Below are 23,993 nucleotides of genomic sequence, written 5' to 3' on the forward strand. Positions count from 1 at the left end.
GTATTAGTATCACATTACACAGTTTCACAATACCAGCATTACCCACCACTGACATAAATGAAAAAAAAATTATCATACAGCTGTGCAACAGGATACTAGGTCTGTACTTGAGTCCTGCATTCACAATGCCCTTTTATCCTGGTAATTATTTACTCATATGAGATTCACTGCTTTACATAAAATGCTCATTCTGACTTTTTATGTTTCTCTTTAAAAGTTTTACTACAGAAATATGAAAAGCAGTAATAAATAAAATTTCATTTTTTTAGTAATAAGCAGAATAAGTTATTTATGATATATATGAAAACAATACAGCTGAAAATATGAACGAGGTTCTTTCAGAGTACCCATAATAGCCATATTTTAGTTCAAGGGGGTGGGGAGGGAGGGTAAAAAGGAAAATGAAATTACTCACACTTGTATCCAGGCTGCAGATACTGATTGTATCTTCATCTTGAGTACTCTGTTTTCGCTTTTTCTATTAAAAAAAAAATGAAAAGAAAAGCTCAGTTTTTAAGACTATTACCAACTACTGCTAGCTTGATCCTGAAACAAGTATATATAATGAAGTCATACACATACATACATGTGTAGATATATTATTTTCTCTCATCATCATTGTAGTCACCATGCATGTGAATATAAACTCTATTTTCACAAGTTGAAAAGCTACCTGTTAGCACGTTAGTAAGTTACATTCTGTTCCTTTTCCTGCTCCAAGAGTTAACTTCACTTCAATTAAGAAACTTATTTATAACTAAAAGCATAAGCAATTATTGCATATTGTAAATTGTACTTTGGCACTTGAGATTAACTTTTGGAATAATGAGATTGTCACAAGGAGAAACTCCTACTTTGTGTCGAAAGTCTATACTTAGATTTTTCAAAACATACATTTGGCAATCAAGTACTGTTCCCAGACAGTCAATATTACATAGGGAAGATAATAGGTAAAATGTACTGCAGGAATTAAATTAGTGCATATTTGGATTTCAATATCCATGTCAGTGATTACATTCTGCTCTATATTCAGGTTTTGTTTTGGAAAATGGCGAGCCCTCCCTCACATCATTTCACAGGTTCACCACAAGATTAATCTCCATGCCCTTCAAGTAAGAAGTATGAAATGTCATTTAACAGAGCTCCCCATTTTCTACCAGGTCAGGAAGATTTAGAAAACAGGAGAAGTCACAGAATACATGATCCTTATTTATCCAGCTGTGTTGTCTTCCACTGTCAACTAGAGGTAAGCATTCACACATAATAATAGCTGGGATTTAGTTTCCAGTCTAGAAAAGTCAAAGATGAGCAATTTAAAGAACAAAAAAAAACCTGCACAGATGCCATATGGAGCTCCTACCTTATGAGATGACAAAAGCTCAGCTAAAAGGCAGAAGCTGCACATTGTGCAGGTATTTTTTAACTATTAAAAAAAAAACTATGTATAAAAATTGTATCCTCCCCTCTCCAGTACCCATGCTTTTAGCTTTTCTGAAGCCTGGAGGTTTTATTCCATCAAGCCAGTAAAAAAAACACTACATTTACTAGTTCAAGCATATGGTTTCTTCGAACTCTTTCTTTGATAAACAAAGATAAGGAATATTTAGCATGAAATCCAGAAGTTCTTATTTTATGATGTTTTAAAATTAAACTGTAGGTGTTGAAACTTTCTACTCACTAGTTTTCAGCAGATCTTTGACTTGTGTAATCATACTTAAATACAATTTTACTATTTTTTAGGAAATAACTTATATAATTTTTTTCTGACTGATAATTTTAAAGTCAAGGACAGCTGTGTTTTAACACCATTATTATTCAAAAACTGGATCATGAGTTCTCACCACATCTCAGACAATGAGAAGAGCTTTATGAAAAGTAATTCTTTACCCTCAGACTATGCACAATCAAATCCCTCTTACTGGTACAGTACAGATTTTCAGCAACAAGTTAAAGGACAGAATAGAATAGAAATTTCTGGAGCAGGTCACACTGAGCAATGAACAGAAATATCTGAAATAATACTAAGTATATTTTTTTTTATCCTATAGCAATGTTTTATAAGGTTGTGGGTTTTTTTTTCCCACAGGAAAAACCAATCTGAATTATTATTCTAGGGTCAGTCAACGTGAATTCATGATGAAAAACACAAAACAGGGATGAGATCTGTAAAGCCTGTACTTTGCCCAGAGGGTAACATTTCCTAAGATCCTAGTGAACATGTTGCAGACTATTCTTCAAATCTGATTAGACTTCTGTAGATACAAATGCATGTATCCTTTTGTTTTCCTCAAAAAAAAAAAAAAAATTTCTACTTAAGTCAACACTGAGTCTTTACTTTGCAAACAAGAAATTACAAAACTAAAAGGTACCATCCCTCCCACTCAGTAGACACAAGTTAAATCAAAACAAAGGGTGTTTTGATTTGGAATACAGATTTCTACAAGAGACACATAAATGAAAATGGTGTATGGATCTGATAGACCTGAATCTGTACTAACTGGTGATTCTGGTGTACAGATGGATAGGATGCAACTGCATTCATAACTTGGGTTGGTGTTGGTTTAAGTCTGACACTTTTAGTTATGGAAGGATAAAAATGGTGTAAACCTAAGCCTCAGTCTGCAAAATATTAGAATAAAAGTTAATTCCAAAAGAATCAATATAATAATACAATAAAAAGTATTACACCGTCACTCCAAAAAAAAAAATAAAAAAGTTAGGTGCTTGATAAGAGTACGTGTTCCTAAGACTCTATAGACAGGTCAAATAAAAATTGTTTTGCTAAAATAAATACTGTGCATTTTGGAACTACAACAAATGTTTTCTCTAGTGGAACAGATGTAATTTCTGTTAACTGAGTGTGACAAATGACCACGCACACAACAAACAGGTAGCTCCTGTGTTAAATAACTGATTAAAAGACTCTTACTGGTGGTCACATGGCTACAGATTAGCAGAGAATGTGGCATTTCCAGCACAGGCCAACTCCAAGGCAAGCGGATTGAGACTCAATTACATAATATGCAGTACAAGCATGCTAGCAAGGCTACAGGATTAAAGTGAATTTGAAGGAGACAGGACATCCTGTTACTGTAGAAGGAAAGTTATACAACAACAACTATGTGTGGGCCTCTGACTACTATATTCAAAGGGGGTATACGGATTTAAAACACAGAGGTATCACGGACAAAGCAGCGCCCATGAGGACAAGTGTCCAAAGCAAGGCTACTCAGGTCAAGTATAGCAGAAAATGCAGCTCGTAGTCAATATTAACACACTCATATCTTATTTAGACACAACATCTTTGGTTATATAACTAAATCTCAATACACCCATGAGGAACAAATTAATATCAACTGTGATGTACACACCAAAAAGAATGAAAAGGCAGGTAAATTTTTACTTTACATTACTTTATTATCCTAATCAAAGGATCACTCCTTACTTTATTTTAGCTCTTTTACTTACTGAAAAGTAACACACACACAAAAATCTACCTAACAACATATATAGGATACTATTCTTTTTACCTGAAAGTTTGCAAGTATTATGTTACTTATGTTCTCTGTAAGTTTGTCTCAATGGCTATGCAAAACAAGACATTTCATACAGACATTATTAAATATCAGCAACTGCTGCAAGCAAGACTAATGTTTTAAATTTTCTAAGAGTTTCAAGGGCTATTATCATTGTATAAGTGTCTGGGGTGTAACACCATGGAAAAAAAAAATCCAATAATTGAGCTACCAGATAAATTTCTGTGCCCGTAATAAGTGGATTAGAAGCAAAGATTGCAGTGGATATAGTGCAGGGAGCATAAGGTGCTCATTAAATTAATCCCTGCCCTTTGTGAGGATCTTTTACCCAAAGGAGTTACAAGTTCTGTCTCAGTTGCAATAGCACAACACAGTTGACCTCTGAATCTCTCACATTCCAGAAAATTACCTCTTAAATGTTGCTCTCCATTTTATGTTTTAAATTACACAGCACATCGATTGATATAAACTTCATTGCATTTTGATCTCAACAATTTTGTGTGTAGTCCTTTCACAAAAGATCCTAGAAATACAGTGTAATAGCATTAGGAGGAGCCCAGAAGAAGAGTTACGTGATTAAGCATCGTATGTATTGCATACATTCATAGTGGAATAAGCTTCACTGCAAAGCCAAGGATCTTTGATGATAAAATGAATTTATAGCCCGAACTGTGAAACCAGTTAGAGTGGCATATTAATGAGAGTTGCGCTTCCTGAGAGAACTTAAGCAAGCAGTGCTCCGAGAGGTTCAAATATCTTTTGCAGACATTGCTTTAACAACAAATAAACGTAAAAAAACAAATCCTCACTGCATCATATTGTATTATGGTAGATTTTTCATACCAGCTTATACTGTCACACAGGACTATGTTAAGTGAATATCCACAATGTGTGAATCTTTATTCAGCATGACACCTGCACTGGCCCAGGCAAAGCACTAGGGAGAAAGGACTGATTTCTTAATTCCATTTTATTACCTTGCACATGAAGTATCCCTAGGTCTTGTTAATATTTCTTACAATTACCTATGGCTGTAGCAATCATCAGTTTTTAATACAATTTAATAGGGTTTTTTTAAGGACTATATGGCGTGCAATAGGGAGAGATCAATAGGACAGATACTAATAAGGCCATGAGTATATCCATGCAGAAATCTTACAGAAAACTGCAGAAGATTTAACCACAAACATGTCAAGGGACAGAAAAGTTGAGGTCCTTATGATACCTGAGCATGCTTGAGTTACATACGCAAGTTTTATTCCTGTGTAATACATAATCACATCCTAATACACCGCACATGCCTGTGGTTTTAATGGAACCATGTCCAGTTAGAGACTGTATCAAGTTTTGTTTTCATTAAAATCCCGTAAGAAACCCCGACATATTATGAATACTATGAAACAGGGATAAAGTTGTAAGACATTAGCATTCCTTACCTGCGTTCTTGGGAAGCACATTAAAGCTATTAATGTGAATATTCCTGAAATTTTAAGGTGAACTATCCAATTAGAACCCATCTCTATTTTAAATTCAGAGTAATAATATTTAAAATAATCCAATTTAAAGGTAGTATGCTATCCTTACACTAGACATGACCATTCCTCATCTCCAGCGTTTATTATTTACATGAGTAATGCCATACTGCAGCATTGTACAAAATACATTAAATACAAAATACTGCAATTATTCTGTATCAGGCTACGAGCAGCAGACAAATGCCATCTGCTATCTCACTACAGAAAATTTCTTTGTTAGAATTTGTATGTACTTGAAACAAGCTAAATTGGAAAGTGTTATGAAGCTGTTTGCCTTGCTGGGAAACTAGGACAGCTTGCAACATTTCAATAATTGCCCTTTTCTGCACAATACTGGTGGACCTTAAAAAAAGTGTACATGTCTGTGTGAAAAAAGTACACCAATACCAAGTATCTATTCTGAATAGAGATGTGTCTGTGTTTTCTGACTTACATACATCTGAATGAAAAAAGAAAAAAAAAATTCTACATTCCCAGACAACGAGGATTGGGTGTGTAACAAGTTTGAATCTTGATCCATGTTTGCGATATTGTTACCCAAAAGGCCGTGATTACATCCATAGTTATAGAGACAGAACGCTTCCTGGTCTTAGCATAGCAGGAAAGAGTTGTTCTCAATAATTATCTCACAGGAGATGAGAAAGTAAGATATTCAATTATATATTAAAGCAGTGATTTAATTAAAGGAATTAGAGCAATAAGACATTGTTATAGGACGGCTAGATTAACATCCTCTTTCCATCACAGGGTTTTAGTTATCAATACCAGAGATTTATATTTTACCACCTGGGAGATGAAATGCAAAGATGCTCAAAAATAGCCTAATAAAAAAACCCATCCTGTGACAGGGAAGGAAATGCATTTCAGAAGAATCACTAACTTTTGCTAAATCATCTGTCCATTCGAATTGCTTAGAAGTGTGTCTGCACACAGATTGGCATAAAAATAAATAATGGTTCAAGACAATGTATTTGCATAGGCATATAAGATCCTGAAAACTTCTGAGTCATAGACAGACTAATTTCAAACAAAACACAAAACTAACTTAGGCTCTTTTGTTTCATACAGAAATCCACTTAACAAATGAGGATCTATTCATTCTACCAAAATAGACTTTCTCCACCCCTCTAGAACAAGAAGTTCAAAATAGAGAAAAATTAAAAAACCTATAATCATTCTGTATTTCAAATTGTTTTCATATCTAAAAAACTTACTCCATCTGAGCACAAATTGGAAGAAAGCAAGTTTGTAAAAAACACCATTCTAATATGTGATTTAAATGAATATAAGTAGGTAGAGGTGCAAATATATGTTTTAAAAATAAATTTTAAAAACCAAACAAGATACTATAACATGTTCTACTACAGTTCCTTTGAATGCCCTATTAAGATTCTGGGGGAGGAAAATATGGGATGAAATAAAAATATTTGGGTAAACATTAAGTCTAAAGTAAAGAAACAGATCAGTTTTCCATACCAGTAATAATTAAATGTTTCTTCACAAGGATTTCTAGGTGGCAAAATGCAAGTTAGCTTTTTTTTTTTTGCAAAGTTCAATAATGAGAGCATTTGCGGACTCTCAATCCCAATTCTCATAATAGAATATCACGACACACTGCATTTTCAAAGGAAAACATCTAAAAAGACATGAATGTGAACATATTTTACATCTCTGACTGTTTTGTAAGTGAATGATTTCCTAATCGATTGCCTGCTTTTATGAAAGAAAACTGGGTCATGAATAATGACCCAATGAGTTCCTTCATTCATTAACGTATAAACACTGCATTTTTGCTAAGTTTGTCCCATGTAATAGAAGTTTAATCAAAAAATAAAACCCCCTAAACTAAACAAAGCCAAAGTTTGCAATAATACAGAAAAGGGAAAATCATTTAGTAAACTTTTTTTTTTTTTTAAATCATTTTTCCTGGCGAGGAAAAGACAGGAAGGGACTCACTGTTCTGGGTTTTATGGTCCTCTCCAGTTTATGGTACACTGTTGTCAAGGACAACACAAAGGACAGTATCTCCATCAGACTTTAAAAAGTAAAATCAAAGAAACAATTTGAAGAGATCGGGTATAGTAAAAAATAAAATCCAAAAGAGATTCATGTGGAAGGAGAGGAGAAAACAAACCAAATACTTAACAAAAAGTCAAACATCATAGGCCAGAAAAGGTTCAAGTAACACTCCAAAGGGCAGACTGCGTCGGCGTAAAAAGCAGCTCTACGACGTGATTTTTTTTTTTAATTTTAAGAAGCAATCAGTATTATCTTAGCCAGAGATAATCTACAAGTAACCTTCACATCAGAAACCTGATGATGGCCTTCTGCGCTAGGAATCACAGTTGGTGTTTAAGCTGCTGGAAATAAGGCAGGAACATACTATCATTTTCTTTCTACAAAGACATTAAGTCACAACAATAATCCAGATCGTCGTGTGAATTTCTACTAGCATTGTTTTTAGCCAGCATTCCTTCACAAAATACAGTTAGCATATAAATTCTCTTGATACATAAATCATTTTCATCAGCAAAATCCACATGTAGATGTTCAAATATACTGGCGATTCTAAGCACCCTTCTAATCCTTAAATAGCTAACAGGTACAGAAGATGGTAAGTTTGAAAGAATATTCAGACACTACAATACTCATCTTTTTACTCTGTAGTTTGTCAGTACTTCCACACCCATCCATAACATGTTGATCCCTGACTTAAAAAGCCCTGAAAAACACCACTTGCCAAGACCAAATTTATTCCTTTAATGACTCCAAACCCTCCACCTACTGTTGCTTCTGCAAGACCTGTTTCAAGTTTTCACTGTTTCCATTTGAAATCCCATTCAAATGATCTCAAAGGTATCAAGCTCCCAGTCAGTTTTATCACAAAGTATGGAGGATTCAGAGTCAGGGCACAGAGCCCAGTGATGAGGCACAAACAGTACAAACCAGGTGTTACAAGGTATGCAAGAAGTGAGGTAGTGTGAAAGAAATAATGACAAACTGGACTGGGAGAGAAACAGATAATATTTCCATTCTCCAAATTAATTTAAAATGTTTCCAGAAGTTTCACAGATGACACAGCCAGAAAACAAAAAAGTTAAAATATATCAGTTTGGTCTTCCTAATACAGCAGGAAGAAGTTCTGACAGTGCTTCAACATTGCTCTCACCTGCTGCTATCACTCAGTTAACCAATATGCCTTGGATCCAGCCTAAGTTTGGTATAAAATTACTAGGCAAAAGAGTAATAACCTACTACCTTAAGGTTAGTTGAATATAATCACTAATTTAACATTTCCTGCCACAGGTGGTGGGATTGAACATCTCAAAGCAGACTTCAGAAGTAAACTAGAAGAGGCAGCAGTGGTGTCGCATTACCCAGCTTCCAGCCAGAACACTCATGATACTGAAACATGAATAAGCCTCACACAGGATTACCCATTTTCCGTCTTATCACATTACTGCTAAGGAACTTTGCTTTGGCCTACCTGATACAACGCACAGTTCTAGCAAGAAGTCCATATAGAGGGAGATCCTGTCATATCACATCATATTAATCACATAAGCATCTCTGTCTGCAGTAACCAGCTAGAAACCTTGGACACCTCTGAATTTCCTGTTGAATACGGTATTCCTCCTAAGTTTGATTCAGACCTAACCAATTACAATTTCAGAAACAAGTGATAATTCATTCCTTAGTTTAAGCTCATTCAGAGAGAGATGAATCTTCTGTCATCTTTTAAGCCCAACCCTCTTTTCACTTTACCATCGCCTAGCACTCACCTTCCCAGCAGTACCAGTGTTCCTCCCTGCTTATCTTCCACTCCCATGGCTGTACCACTGGCAGTTCTAAGAGCTTGAAGGCATGGGAAGACAACAGCACCTTAAAGCAAGTTCCCCCAGAGCACAGTGCCCTTTTTTTTTCAGCTAAATAATGCATCATACATGCTTTTTGGGACCATAGCTTCAGAACATTTAACTCTAACAAAAAATTAAAAAAAAAACCCAAAACTAGTTACCCTGCATTCCAGTATCACAGTTTTTTGCTATATAGGCAAAAAGAACTTGCTTTAGCTCTAAAGAGAACCCCAAATTCCTGGTTTCTGTGTATATTTCCATTGCCCTCTTCTGTCTAGGATACCAAAGATGTTTTTCTCAAGAGCAACACGAAAATCTAACCAAAAGCTTTACTCCTTTTGAGGGAGACACCAGGCAGAGCTGACCCGACTGCACCATTTGCCCAGAGTCTGGTACAAAGCTTTGCCAGTTCTGTCTCCCACCCTGCGCACGGTCAGCTGGCAGGCTCTTTGTATGCTGGTGTTTGTAACAGAACTTGCTTGTTCTTGGTGTCCCAAGCAAAACAAACACATGAAAAAAGACTCTGCTCTAAGTCTGTTACAACACAGCAGAAAACTCTGAAATGGAGGTGAGGTCATCTATGGCACTGAAGACTTTGTCACTGAAACTGAGGTATCGAAATGGCAGCTCCTTTTCACGTTTCTCTGAGTACAGAAGCAAGCTTTATTTCTACAGCACCTATTGTGATGGATTTGAGATTTTCCGGTCAACGTAATATAAAATGAACACTGAAGTGAACAATGAAATGAAAGTTAAATTCAATGTGTTTAACATTAACAACAGGAAATGGGTGTGCATGTACGGGATGCTGTAAGGACAAGGATCAGCAGAGCTTTGTTTGAGGACTGGTATTTATTCTATCTTTATTTAACCTTCTTCCTTCCCCTTTTCACAAGACAAGGGAGAGTATCAGTCACTGGAATCTAGCAGAGAGTTAAACATGCTGAAACTTTTTCACACTTTACTATACAGTCTGAATCAAATTCAAATAAATAAGTTACACATTTATTTCTTTCTCTGTAGGAGTTCGTTACCACATGAGTGAACAGCCATCTTTATTATATGATCCTTTCTCAGTCAGAACTTGAAGACTGCTACATTAATTATGTTTTTAATTAACATCATCAATATCTAAGGATTCTAAATTCACCTAGCATATAAATAAAAACTAAGATGCAATTTTAAAAAGACCATACACTATTTAGATTAATCTTTGGTTCTTCTCACAAACACTTTTCAGCTGGGACCTGTCAGATCCAGGTCTTTGTGCCCCCAAGTAATGCAATCAGTATGTAAATAATTCCTGGATTCCTTTGCCTTTGGCAAGCTGACAAGATGAAGCTGCAGTTCCTAGCCCTTGTATGTTTGTGTTGATGGAGTTTATTATAGGTCTAGTTGTAAAAGCAAGAATAATCGAAACTGGGCTGTTTTAATGCTCTATCTCTACCCTTAAAAGTTTTGTGCACTTTAGGGCACAGGGACTTCCTCTGACTGGACAGCAACAACTTTTACTTGCTGCAGGTGACCAGTTAATCACAGCTGTCACCCACCACTTCTGGTTCCAAAACTGTTACATCTGTGTATGTAAGAGGTAATGCTTTTTTTTTTTTTGGAACAAAAAATACAAATGAAATTTTCTCACTTAAAAGCAGCACTTTATTATTATTTTTATTATATTATTTATTTTTTAGGTTTGGAGTTTTAATTGTTTGTTTGTTTTTAAGAATGTCAGGAATCCAACAGAGCTTCTCATTGTAAAACAGAGCTTGGATTGCTGATGCTGTGCACAGCACCAGAACCACATAGAACAGAATGAAACGATATCATAAACGAGGTCTCCACTTGGCATTCAATTGGCTTATGGTTTGCATAAACTGCAGTCATCCGTTACTGTGCTAACACTCCACTGTTAGTCTGCTTTCCCCAGTCTCATGCATTCAGCATCATTACGCTGCTGTAGCTTTAAAACCACAGACAAGGTCCTGCCTATGGCTTTGATCTGAGCAGCTCATGGGCTCTTCTCCAGCATCACACAGAATAGATAAAATGGCTGCACCCAAAATGGATTTTTCTGCAGACAAAAACAGTACTGCTTTTACTAAAAATTACTATTTTGGGGTTTTATATATATATATGTATATATATATATAAACATACACACAAACACTTTAGCTCCATTTCAGAGGAAACAAGGCTGATGGGATACTGGTGGATATTCAGTGACTCCTGATTCTTGTTGCAAAAGTTGTTGCCCAGTTTCAACCAAAATTGACAAAGAGGTAAAGACTTCAATCACTTTGCACAAAGCATATAGAACAGGAGACAGAATTTGCACACAACTTAAAAGATTTCAATGTGAGCTCAGCAATATTAGTAGATGCTAAACAACCTGTGATTTTTACATCAACATGCATCTCCCTGGTGTTCCATGAAAACTGTGGCATTTATTAGATTTCTTCCCCTACAAATTTTCAAGTGGATGATGTCTAAAACACATACCCACAACAGATATGCATATTAAGTACATCCAAAAAGACTACACCAATTTAACAGAATGGCAGTTAGTAATAATCAGTGTCATTTTTAAGCTACTTAATAAAAAAAAAGATAATTCAAACATCTAACATCTATGAAACTAATTTTCACTAGTTGAATAGCTCTTCACTTCTCTAACACTCTCTACATTTTATGACCCTGTTGCTATTTTGATTTACCTTTCTTAAACAGGATTTAAATCAGAACTGCATAAAGCATTTCAGAAAACATCTTAAAAAAAAAAAATCTGTGCAATAAATTTATCACAGATCATCTCTGTCACTACTGAAAATTGCCACAGGGAATGTAAAAAAAAAAAAAATCTCAATTAACAATCCAGTCTTAAACTTCAGTATACTTCAGCCACATTCTCCACAGCAAATTCAAGAGCATCTAGGCCCTCAAACACATCCCTGACTTGCTTGCCTGACACTATAGGCCCCCACCTTTATCACATGTTTCTAAGAACTTCAAAGTATGTTTTTATTCAACTCATACACAAATATTTTGAAATAAATTCGCTTCTTAAATAAGAGGAAGCTCTCTAGCTTTCCAGCAAATGGAAAGATGTTACAATCTGGGACTAGAGCTTCAAAGTTACAGATTAGATTTGTTCACTTGTGACTCTAATCTGCTGCTCTTATTCACATATTACTAATGGCTCAAAACCAAAATCTCACACAAATCATTAAGAGCAATCAATTAATAATGTAACACTAACCATTACAACATGTAAACCAAGTCAACATGTACAATCTGGCTCTTTCTAAATTACGCTGAAAAGTTTGAAATGATAGATTTTATAATACAATTGCATAGTCTGTTTTCCTGATTAATTTTCCCCAGAAATATTTAATGTAAATCTCCCTTGGTATTAAAGAAGCTTACTTATTCTTCTTCTACCCTTGGCAAATAAGAGAACAAGTACCACCTTTATCACTGTTCATTGTTCCCACACAAAGACAAATGTGTACTTGCACCTCATATCAAGTCTTATCTTTCTACACACAACTTGCACTAAGTCTTTTAAACTTTCTTCACAGGCTGTATTTTCTACAGTTATTCTCACTCTTGTACTTCTCTGTCCACATCTTTCCAAAGTTCGATGTCTAAAACTGCACCCAGTTTTCCAGGTGATACCACACACACATGCTGCAGAGCAGAATCATTATGCAGTGTAAATACACTGTAAATGGATCTGTTACAGCTTTCACTTTGACAAGGGACAGATTTATGCATATAGCTATAAATGTTGCCATTTAAACACTAAGATCAGGCAAAATCCTCATTTTCACACTAGGAGACAGAGGCAGATATGTTTATGCGTGTATGACGAAAAAGCAAAACCAAAAACATAAACCCACCATCCTGCAGCAATAAACTGCCAATACAGAGAGAAAAATAAACCATGATCCATCCCACTGAGAATATCAGAGTACATTATCTAAATTTTTAACAAATTTCTTTCCTTACAGAAGGACACATTCCCGCTACGGAACATTTGAGTTTCAGTGATACCCAATTTTAAATCCTGTCATGCTTAGAAGCAGTATCTGTGCAAATTTAACTTACTACAATGCCACATACGCAAACAATAAAAAGTAACACAATCCCAAATTTACACTTACCTGATGATGCACAAAAAAGCAACACCACACCATGAGGTACTTTGTATTATACTCCGATTTTAGGAGGTTTCTTAATCTTCAGCGTGACAGTGAAAAATCTTTGCTACAAAGGAGTCCCTATATCTCTCCTTCAGTTTTCGGCAGGAACTCCTCCCCGTGCAGCCACACAGTTTGCTCTCGCTTCCTGTCATGCAGCATACTAGAAGTGTCAGAAGCTGAGTGATATGTATTGTCATGTCTATCTCTGTTGTGAAAAAACAGAGACTAAAACTAGAACCTTCAGTATTACATAGGCTAAAACTAAAACTTTCAGAATTTCAGAAATTAAAGGATCTGCTAAACAGCTCTTAAATTAACCGAGGCGTAATGGCAAGAACTCAGCACAGACAGTTTTACAATCAGCCTAGAATCAAGGCCCAAAAGATGAACTAGGCAGAGTGCCCAAATTTTGCATGTGAGGATTCATCAAGGAATTGCAAAATTTGATTTTATTTCTGATAGTTCAATGTAACTGATGAAAGAAACTCAATTTTTGCTGATTCCTCACCAATCTAGATAAGCAAGCCTTTAGCAATTGCATCCTATGAAACTGAGTGAATCTTCATTTCACTGGAGTTTGGAAAGCTATATACCTTAAGCACCAAGAAAGCATTCAACTTAAAGTTACTGCTGCCTTAAAAATATCAAATAAGACTGATGCTACCTCAGTGACGCAAAATTTCCCAGCCCACTTGAAATTTCAAAACTGCAGATCTCCTCCTGCAAGGACTCTCTGGACACACTCTCTGGACATCAATATGATTGAGAACTTGAAGTCACTAAACTTACAGGATTAAGTTCCAGACTCATAATCCAAACTGCAAAATATAATGCTTTGAGAGCTCTTATATTTGCATGTCAAATCATTCTTTGAGCAAGAACAACTGAGAGAGACCAACCTGCTAATAATGAGAGTCTTCAGTGCTCTCTCAAACTACCAGCTAGGTCACCAGCACTTTCTAGTACATATTTTCCTTTAATTGTTTGGCCATCATATTATGTTACATTACTTCAAGGTAAGAAAAACTAAGTTTCATGAGGTGTTTATCTGCAAGTTATCAAAATACATAACTTCCCACATACTGTATGAAAATTTCTATTTGCATATGATTCATATATACCAGTTTCAATGTGCCCTTAAGCAGCCCTCTTCAAAATCTAGACATACATAGATATCAACTTCTCTTAGACAAAGTTACCCAGAAAATAGTGCAGACTATTGATCCCAAAAAATGGAATCCATAATTACCACAAGTGATTGAAACATAGCGCTTCATATAGCAAGTAAAAATGAGCAATCTAAAATGGCTTTCCTGCATCTTTCCTGCATCACAAACAGCATTAACTATTTTGGGCAAGTGAAACTTGTCCTTAGAAACTAGTAAAAAAAGAACTAGTGAGTGATATGAAATTTGCTTTTTTAAAATCTTTACGTCTCTAACGTAAAGAACAAGTGCAAACACAGGGAAAAGTAAAATCCTGAAACTTTTCTGATCCTTTGTACACACATTGCAAATACACAGAAGTTTCTTGAGTACTCACCTTTTAAAATATTTTCTATACATTTGTAAGATAATGCATTCTTGGTTTCAGAAGACATTGGTTAGTCATATTAGTAGACTGTATATTTTCCTACTACTATTCCAAAGAGACTTTTTTTTTTCCTAAGATTTAACTAATAATTGTGTGAAAACTAAAGTTCAGGCAAGTATCCATAATGGACAAAGAGAAACAGCTGAATGCATTAGTCAACTCTTTCATTTTAAAATACAAAAAAAAAAGTTTTCAGAACAATAAACTTAAGATGAATGCATTTTTGTCATACTTCCTGCATTAAAAGATTTAGGTTTCAAACTATCTATTTAGCTAAGCACGCAAACTTCTTTCACTATATTCCCTATGTTAAGCTAGAACCAGGCCTTTCAGGTGCAGGGAGAGCGAGTGTTGTTTGGTAACAGCATGCTACCTTAACCATTAAAAAACCATGTTTTCTTAACGCCACCGCTAATATTAAAATAAGAAATATGCAATAAGAAGATTATAAATTATTTAAACTTTTGCATGCCATTTATACTTTGACAAGTCCTTGCTTTACTAAGTTTGAGGCAACTGCTTAAAATCATAGAAGAGAATCACAGAATCATAGAATGGTTTGGGTTGGAAGGGACCTTCAAAGGTCATCTAGTCCAACCCCCCTGCAAGGAGCAGGGACATCTCCAACCAGATCAGGTTGCTCAGAGCCCCGTCCAACCTGGCTTGACACACGTTTAACTTGTGCTACTGTTCACTGCACAGCTCATCTCCAGGGAGAAAGCAAGCGTGTTCTGCAGCACCTGCTGTTACACACTTTCTTATTCTATGTTTAAAAGGAGATTCAGGTAGGAGCCATAGCTACCAGAAGCTGAAAGAAATCACAAATAATTGCCTATAGTGTAATAAGTTATGGTATTTTCTTCCAGTGAAGGTACTGATAAAAGAACAACGCCAATCTGGGACATTCATTTAATTCAGGTCTTCAGATGCTGCAGCTGAGGAATTCCACTTTTATGTCAATAGAGCTTCATCTGCTCATAGCGCTTAAGGATGAATTCTGCTTTAAGAGAAGTGCTTCAAAACTTGTTTTAATAAATTATTTACAGGTAGCAGAATATTCTTTAAAGAATAATAGCTCAGTTGAAAAACGAAGAACAACAATGAGAAAATCGGCATGCATTAAGTCAAACATAAATAAATACGAAGGTTTAAGATATTATGCCTGAGCAAACAATAAAAGTAATTTAAAAAACAGAGTTATTTCCTTTTTCCTTTGATTAAATTAATTGGTAATATTTCACTTATTAATAAATATCTTATATCCTGTACATTACTTCAACTATCTCTCTCTCTCTACACACAGAGATAATTACTTCCCAGAGCCTCCATCCTTACACCTCACTCTTGACCCATCCCTATCCTGTTCAAGCTTTTGTGACTTGCTCAGATCTACAAACAGGGAGCTGGTTTTGCCAGTTGCAAAATTCTGCATACTTCAAATAGGTAAGAATGCCTAGACAAATTTGAATTTGGGTAAGAAGCTAACAATTCCGACTTCCTTTTTAAAGAAAACAGGTCCTTAGTGAGCTGGTGCAGTCTTTCATCAGTTCAAAACTCCATTAGAATAAAAGTTTCTGCTGAGCTGGGAGGAAGAAGATAAAGGGCGAAACTGATACCAGTCAGCAACCTATCCCTTTGACAACAAGGGCCATGATATCTCTCTGCAAACTAATTGAAAGAATCTTCAGGAAGCAGACATTTTACGCCAAGACTTAAAAAAAAAAAAAAAAAAAAAAAAATTCATGTATTTCCCTTCTAGCGTACTGTAAATGCTGTTGGCCTGTCTTCCTTGCCTAAAGATTAGCTAAAACCAAATCTAGTCGCCTTCTTTTCACATCTTTCCAGCGGAAGATAAGAATTTTCCTTTCTCCTTATTAACTTGTTATTAGGCTGCCATTAGATCTTATTAAGTTATTTCTTAAAAAAATCTTTCACCCCATCAAAGGAAACTCTAATCCTTTGCTATTGGAATTTGGTAATCTCTCACCCAGGATCAAATATAGAAGTGCAATTTTTGTGAAGTGTTATGATTTCCATAGGTCTTAAATTGCACCGAAGATGAATTTAGGTAGGCAGGCATTTTTCAATTAGATTTCCTGGTAACATCTGGATTTCCATATTCCATTTCCTGGAGACCACAATAGGCAAACATTAACTTGCTATGCTGCTTTATTTTCACACTTGAGCTACTTCTTAGGTCACCTATAACCTTCTGCCTCAGTAGCCATCGGAATGTAAGAAGCCAAAAGGCAGATACCACAGATTTCAGCCTAGTGTCAGGCATAAGACTGGCCAAACAGACTTTTTCTCATCCATCTAGTAAACAACATCTAAAACAGTCTGCTGCCTCACCTGTATCAATGAACACAGATTAACAGGATAGCAAAAACTGCTCTCTAACCTCTGAGTAAATAAAACATTGTAGCTGTGGTTTTTTTCCCCTGCAGCTTTGCACCAGTCACCTCCAAGGCACTCTGTGCTTTGTTGACAGCAACACCAACAGCATCCACCTGACAGAAAGCGCAGCTTGAACTTACCTACATTGCAAACACCCACACAAGTACCCAGGAAGGAAATCTAAGACATCATATCTGGATATCAGGCAGCAACTGCCTCAAAAGATTGAGGTCAAGAAATCATAATTGACAAACACAAAATACATAAATATATGACAGCTGTTCATTCGGTCTCTGTGCAGCTACAGCACTGCTGCAGAGTGCAATGCACTCGAAACGCTCCTTGGAAAAGAAACAAGCTTTCCAAATACAGTGTGGAGCCCGCTGGTACATGGACAGATTGAAATGGTTTTCTCGTTGTGTGTTAGGAGTGTTTTAAGGATGCTAAATTTAACTCTCTCCGAAAAGCTTTACAGTTAATCACAATCTATAGAGCACTAGTGTACAATTTTTGAATCAAAACCAATGTAATAAATATTTTTTAAATGTCCATTTCACACAGTTTTAGAATGTCACCTCAAATCATGTTAGGGTCATATGATATGCAATGCTTCCTACATAGAATCACAGAATGGTTTGGGTTGGAAGGCACCTTTAAAGGCCCATCCAGTCCAACCCTCCTGCAAGGAGCCGGGACATCTCCAACCAGATCAGGTTGCTCAGAGCCCCGTCCAACCTGGCCTTGAATGTTTCCAGGGATGGGGCATCCACCACCTCTCTGGGCAACCTGTGCCAGTGTTCCACCACCCTCATAAAAAAAATTTTCCTAATGTCCAGTCTGAATCTGCTTCCTTCTATTTTAAAACTATTACCCCTTAGCCTATCACAACAGGCCCTGCTGAAGAGTTTCTCCTTATCTTTCCTGTAAGCCCCTTTTAGGTACTAGAAGACCGCTATAAGGTCTCCCCACAGCCTTCTCTTCTCCAGGCTGAACAGCCCCACTGTCTCAGCTTGTCCTCACAGGAGAGGAGCTCCAGCCCTCTTATCATCTTTGTGCCCTCCTCTGGACTCGCTCCAACAGGTCCATGTCCTCATGTTGGGGGCTCCAGAGCTGGACGGTGGGGTCAGCAGGTGTGGTCTCACCAGGGCAGAGTAGAGAGGCAGAATCACTTCCCTCAACCTATTGGCCACACTTCTTTAGATGCAGCCCAGGATGTGGTTGGCTTTCTGGGCTGCAAGTGCATATTGCTGGCTCATGTTGAACTTCTCATCCACCAGCACTCCCAAGTCCTTCTCCTCAGGGTTACTCTCAATCCATCCTCTGTCCAGTCTGTATTTGTGCTTGGGATTGCCCCAACCCACATGCAGGACCTTACACTTGGCCTGGTTGAACTTCATGAGGTTCGCATGGGCCCACCTCTCCAGTCTGTCAAGGTCCCTCTGGATGGCATCCCTCCCTTCCAGTGTGTTGACGGCACCACACAACTTGGTGTCGTCAGTGAACTTGCTGAGGGTGCACTCTATCCCACTGTCCATGTCGCCGACAAAGATGTTGAACAGGGCCAGGCCCAACACGGACCCCTGAGGGACACCACTCGTGACCGGTCTCCACATGGACATTGAGCCGTTGACCACCACTCTCTGAGTGCGGCCATCCAGCCAATTCCAGTCATAGGAAACAGTAATTTTACATCATGTGTTCTCAAAGAGCGGCCACTGCTGGGGCGAGGGGAAACAAATACAAAGAAATGGGCAGAGTTTGGTTTGAGTTAAATTGAACAGGGGTCAAGTTCATCTGCTGTTGAACAAAGAAAAGAACAGTAAATGACAGCAGGAGTACAAGGTAACACCCAATCTATGATTAAAGACAGGAAATCTGCTATATAACAGAACATCAAAGTTAGCCTGAGAGAATGACAATTGGACCTATCTGCTTTATCACATGGTGCTTCAAGCTCAGTTATTGTTTGTATGTGCAAAATAGTTGGCATGACGGGTTTATAGCATATACAGGATATTTGTATACAATAATAACAAACCACACCCAGAACAAAAATAAACTTTTTATAAAGCACTTACAAAGATCCATAAAATAAAGCCCTACAATGTTAACAGAATGACTGCATAAAGTAGTTTTCAAGAAAATATCTATTCTGTGAAAAGATAACATGAAATTATAAGAAATCTTTCCAAATAGGGGATATCACACTATTTTCATGTCATAGTTCAGCCCCGATCGGGATCAGACTACGCAGTCTCTCTCTCACTCCCCCCACTCTCCGAGAGAACAGGGGGAGATGATATAAGGAAAAATGGCTTGAGATTTGAGATAAGGACAGGGAAAAATCCTTAAAGTTACCGTCACGGGCAAAACAGACTCGACTTGGGGAAAAATACTCATTTATTTCTAAAACTAGGAGAATGAGACAGGGAACAAGATAACCTCCCCCACCCCTCCCTCTTCCCGGGCTTAACTCTACTACCTTCTCCCCACAAGCGGCACAGCAGGGAAGAGGGAATGGGGGTCAGGGTCAGTTCATCACACGTTGTTTTACGCCGCTGTGTCATCATCAGGGGAAGAACTCCTCGCATTCCTCCCCTGCTCCATCGTGGGGTCCCTCCCACGGACCACAGTCCTTCATGAAACTGCTCCGGCGTGGGTCATCTCTTCCACGGGGTGCAGTCCCTCCAGAACGGCTGCCCCAGCGGGCCCTCCACAGGCCACAGCCTCCTTCAGGCCTCCACCTGCTCCAGCGTGAGGTTCTCCACGGGCTGCAGGTGAATCTCTGCTCCTCTGTCGACCTCCATGGGCTGCAGGGGGACAACCTGCTCCACCATAGTCTTGACCACAGGCTGCAGGGGAATCTTGGCCAGGAGCCACATTACTGCTCCCCCTCCTTCTTCACTGACTGTGGCGTCTGCAGCCATTCCTCTCACAAGAAAAATTCTTCACAACAGGCTGGCAGATGCCTCTCAGGATCCTTTTTACATCTCATTCACATCTCATCTCCTCTCCACTTCTTGCAGCCGGGCAGAGCTGAGTCAGGCCCAGTCGGCTGCCCAGCAGGAGGCCAGAGGGTGAAGCCTGCAAGGCCCACAAGGCTTGCGCCTCCCCCTCTCTGCCCCTGCTCAGCTGCTTCACATCTTCTTCCTTATTTTTTTCTGTTTTCCCCTTCTTAAATACGTTATCACAGAGGCGTTATCATGGGACATTCTGCTATCAATTGGTTTGGCCTTGGCCAGCAGTGGGTCCGCCCTAGGCCCGGCCGAGTCCACTGAACAAAGGGGAGCGACTTCTAGCAGTTTCCTACAGAAGCTACCACCTTAGGCCCCCCCTCACTAAACAAAACCAGAACATTTCATTATCAGAAAACCTCAAAATATTAATTGAATAACTGAGCTTTAATAAATAGAATATCTACCCTTTAGAACATATATGACGGAAAACCCTTGCAGATGTAAAAGCTCATGACAGTCTCTTCGTTTCTAGAAGGCATTAGCCAAGTGCTCTGTAAGCATGCCTCAAAATTCTTGCCCCAAGAAACATATAATCTACAGTGTGTTTTACATAACTAGCGTATAATTAACTTGAAAGCAGCCCTGTAAACTAGGTAATTAGAAAGGTTTAACGGCTATATACTTAACTCATAGATGATTTTGGATATAAAGACTGTGGACGTTTAATAAAACAGCTACTGAATTGAGTTAATGAAAACATTGTAAACTCCTAAGCATTAGAGCACTCCCCAGATAGCATGGGCAATAACAGCTTATAAAATGTGCACAAGTTTTTCTACCTGAGTCCCAAACTACTAGAAACCTGGCAAAGTCTAAAGGCCAGCCTGTGTAATTCTCCTTTATAACTAGCTCATTTATAAATAACTCATAGATGTCTCTCCAGCACACATTAATTATTTTCGCAGTACTACTGTATGCAAAGAACCTTGTCATTTACACCACCCCTTGATCCTGCAAAGAGATACAGCAATTTATCCCAGACATAAGAACATATCAACAAATCATACTTTGCTGGAATTTCAAATAAAACATTCTGACATGACATAACTAACCTAATATCACACATTGTGGATAGAAATTATCATGGTAATTAAACTATGCTGAGTCAGCGCATCAGTTTGGAATAATACATTCTTGAATTCTTCAAAACTGTCTAACTGGTCACACAGAATTGCTTTTTAAATTCAGTGTATACATTAAGAATACAACAATTCTGATATGTGTTTTGGAACTGCAGATGGAATTGACTGCTATCCAGTTATGCAAGTGCCACACAATGAATTTCTGATAGCATCTCTATTTGTTTGCCAACATAAATCTTGCTGTTCCAAGAGAAATTAGTCTTGTGACTAATCAACAACAGTTCCAACGGTCTGTTCAAAAACAAAACCAATAATAAGCTAAAACATTTAAAACTCCGCCCATAGATTAAGCAGAGAGACATCAAAACCAGCTCTCTTAGAAATAAAAATCAGTGTTCAGGCTCTCTACTTGCTACGGTGTATAAGCTCTAGTCTCCTGAACTACAAATTGCGAATCATGGAAGGGAATTTTTAACGCTCCTATTGCCCCCTACATTGCTGCTATCAACAGCCTGAAATAAAGTTTCCCTGCTCCTGCAATGCTTCAAAGAAAAAACTGCAATGCTACAGAGAAACTCAGCTTCTACTATGCTTATTATACAGGCTCTACATTGACAGCATCCATCTCTAACGCATGAAGGCAGCAAGATTTACAGAATTCCATCTTACCACTTCTACTGTCAGGTTATCAGACATGTTCCTGCCCAAAAAAAGTCAACGCTAGACAGAGACACAACAGCATCTCCACAACGACAGTAAAAGAGAAGAAGTGCTGGGACAATTAAACTCTGAAATGGAAGAGTTTGCAATCCACTGGAAGAAGAAAGAGGAAGAGATCTAAAAGGAGCGAGCCCAGGAATACACCATCTGTTAGAAAGGAGAAAAGGAATATGGAATTTGTACTTTCTCTTTTGAAAAAGAAAGGGGGGTGAGGTGGGTCAGGATCAAGCATGCAGCTAGCATCTCTTTAACCTGCTGCAGGAGGTTAGACCAAAGAGAAGGACTTTCCACAGCGGGAAAGGGATGAGCCTACAGCACCACAGCAGGCGTGGGAGAGCGGGGTGCCCGCAGGACTCCCCCACGTGGAGGAGTCTTTCTATGACACGTGAAGGAACCGGTTTCTGACTCTTCAGTCATAACAGCTGCAATTATTCCACGCACAGCTCTGCTTTCAATTATGCAAAGTAAACTCTTTTTCCTCTACAGAGGAAGCTATTTAAATTATGCGTAAAAAATATAAGTGCATTAAAATAACAGAAAACCACACACGCTTTTTAATGTATATGATAACTTGTGTTTTAAAATCATATTGGTCATACTATGAGACAGTGGTATCTAAGCACATTTGATCTAGAGGCAATTAGTGCACAATTTTGCTTCAAAACGTGTGAATAAAGACCTGTCTGACACCACTCTAACAAGTGTCTGTTACAGGTAACATCATTGCTTAAGTAAAGGAGTATGAGTGGATACAGACATTAAGTAAAACCAGTCAGAATCCAGCAAAGGTAAAGAGGTGCTTTCTGTGTAGTATGTAATTATGTAATTTATGTAATTAGTCATCCAGTTAAAGCTAGGAAAGAACTTCTCTCTTGTTTAGATTCATGCACCCTGAAGGAAATAATTGAAGTCTGCCAGCCTGCACAAAATAAATACACTGTTTCATAAATACTGTCTGAGAAGCATGGAATTCTTGCCATTTGGCACAAAAGATGCTTTTTCCCCCAGATATGCCCTTGCAGCAAAACTAGCAAAGAAACTACTTACATATCTAAAATTGACCTTCAGCATGTTTAGCACATTTTCATGTCAGGCTTCTCATAAATTAGATCAGCCTTCCTCACAGGTGACCACATCTGCAGCTTGGTTAGTTAAATGCTTTTGCAAAACTAAAAAAGAAACAAAAGAGGAGGAAGCACAAAGAAGCCTAGCTGCAGTAAATTATCTTCAATCTTCAGGCAACTGTACTCCAAACACATGCCTCAAAACTATTTCAAGTAGAACATGTTGGTTTAGATTTCACTATTTATTTATTTTTAGCAATAAAGTTTTTCAGACAAATTTGGTGTGTAAGGGGAAAAAAGCAGAGACACCATCATAACGGTTCAGATGTTTGCTTAAAATATGTAAAAAATTATGCTAGCTCTTGGTGGAACAGTAGAGAGAAATATAAATGATCAGCAGAGACAAAAGCAGCATCCTCTTCAGTTATGCCTACAACTCAAATATTCTGCATGAATTAGGTAATTGCTTTTATTTTGATTGTCTGGCATTTTCTTCGTATCCATCTGAAGTATCACCATATCAACAGTGGGACTGCTGTGTACAACTACTTTTGCAAATGTATCTAAATACATCATTAGGAAAGAAAAAAAAAAATCATTTGAAGACTTTCAGTAACATGAGCCCACCACTCACATAGCCAAGTCTATAAAATTATCCTGCTGGCAAAACCAGAAAGTGGGTGATTTTAAGGGAGCGGGACAGGAGACAGATAAAGAAGCTGAAATCTGAAACTCCTCAGGAGAGATTCTTAGTCTCCTTGAATTAACTTTCTTATAAATAATGTTTGACTACTCTTACTGTGGAAAAAAAAAAGCACACAAGCCTGTAACTCAAGACTGTATTATAACTAGCAAACAACCACAGAAGCTTTAATCCTGACATCTAGCTGTGCATGCATAACTGTACAAATGTAATCCTCATTTGATGGGATGCTTTGTTAAATAAAATTATTTCCCATCCTATACGGTAAAATAACACATTATTTCCAT

The 23,993-nt window shown here is 37.6% G+C and overlaps 1 protein-coding gene across 3 annotated transcripts in view; it reads right to left on the reverse strand.

The window, feature by feature from the left end:
• ARHGEF3 (Rho guanine nucleotide exchange factor 3) overlaps positions 1–23,993 on the reverse strand; it is a 132,850-nt gene that overhangs the window by 63,565 nt on the left and 45,292 nt on the right. For 2 of the 3 annotated variants that reach the window (XM_086755722.1, XM_086755721.1), the window contains exon 4: positions 416–478. In XM_086755722.1, the coding sequence (XP_086611848.1) occupies positions 416–478 (63 nt within the window). Of the gene's footprint in view, positions 1–415; positions 479–13,091; positions 13,195–23,993 lie in introns of those variants that run through there. The other variant, XM_086755723.1, reaches the window with a different exon arrangement.

Source organism: Chlamydotis macqueenii, chromosome 10 (assembly GCF_036417535.1).
Source record: "Chlamydotis macqueenii isolate bChlMac1 chromosome 10, bChlMac1.mat, whole genome shotgun sequence".
Classification (NCBI taxonomy): domain Eukaryota; kingdom Metazoa; phylum Chordata; class Aves; order Otidiformes; family Otididae; genus Chlamydotis; species Chlamydotis macqueenii.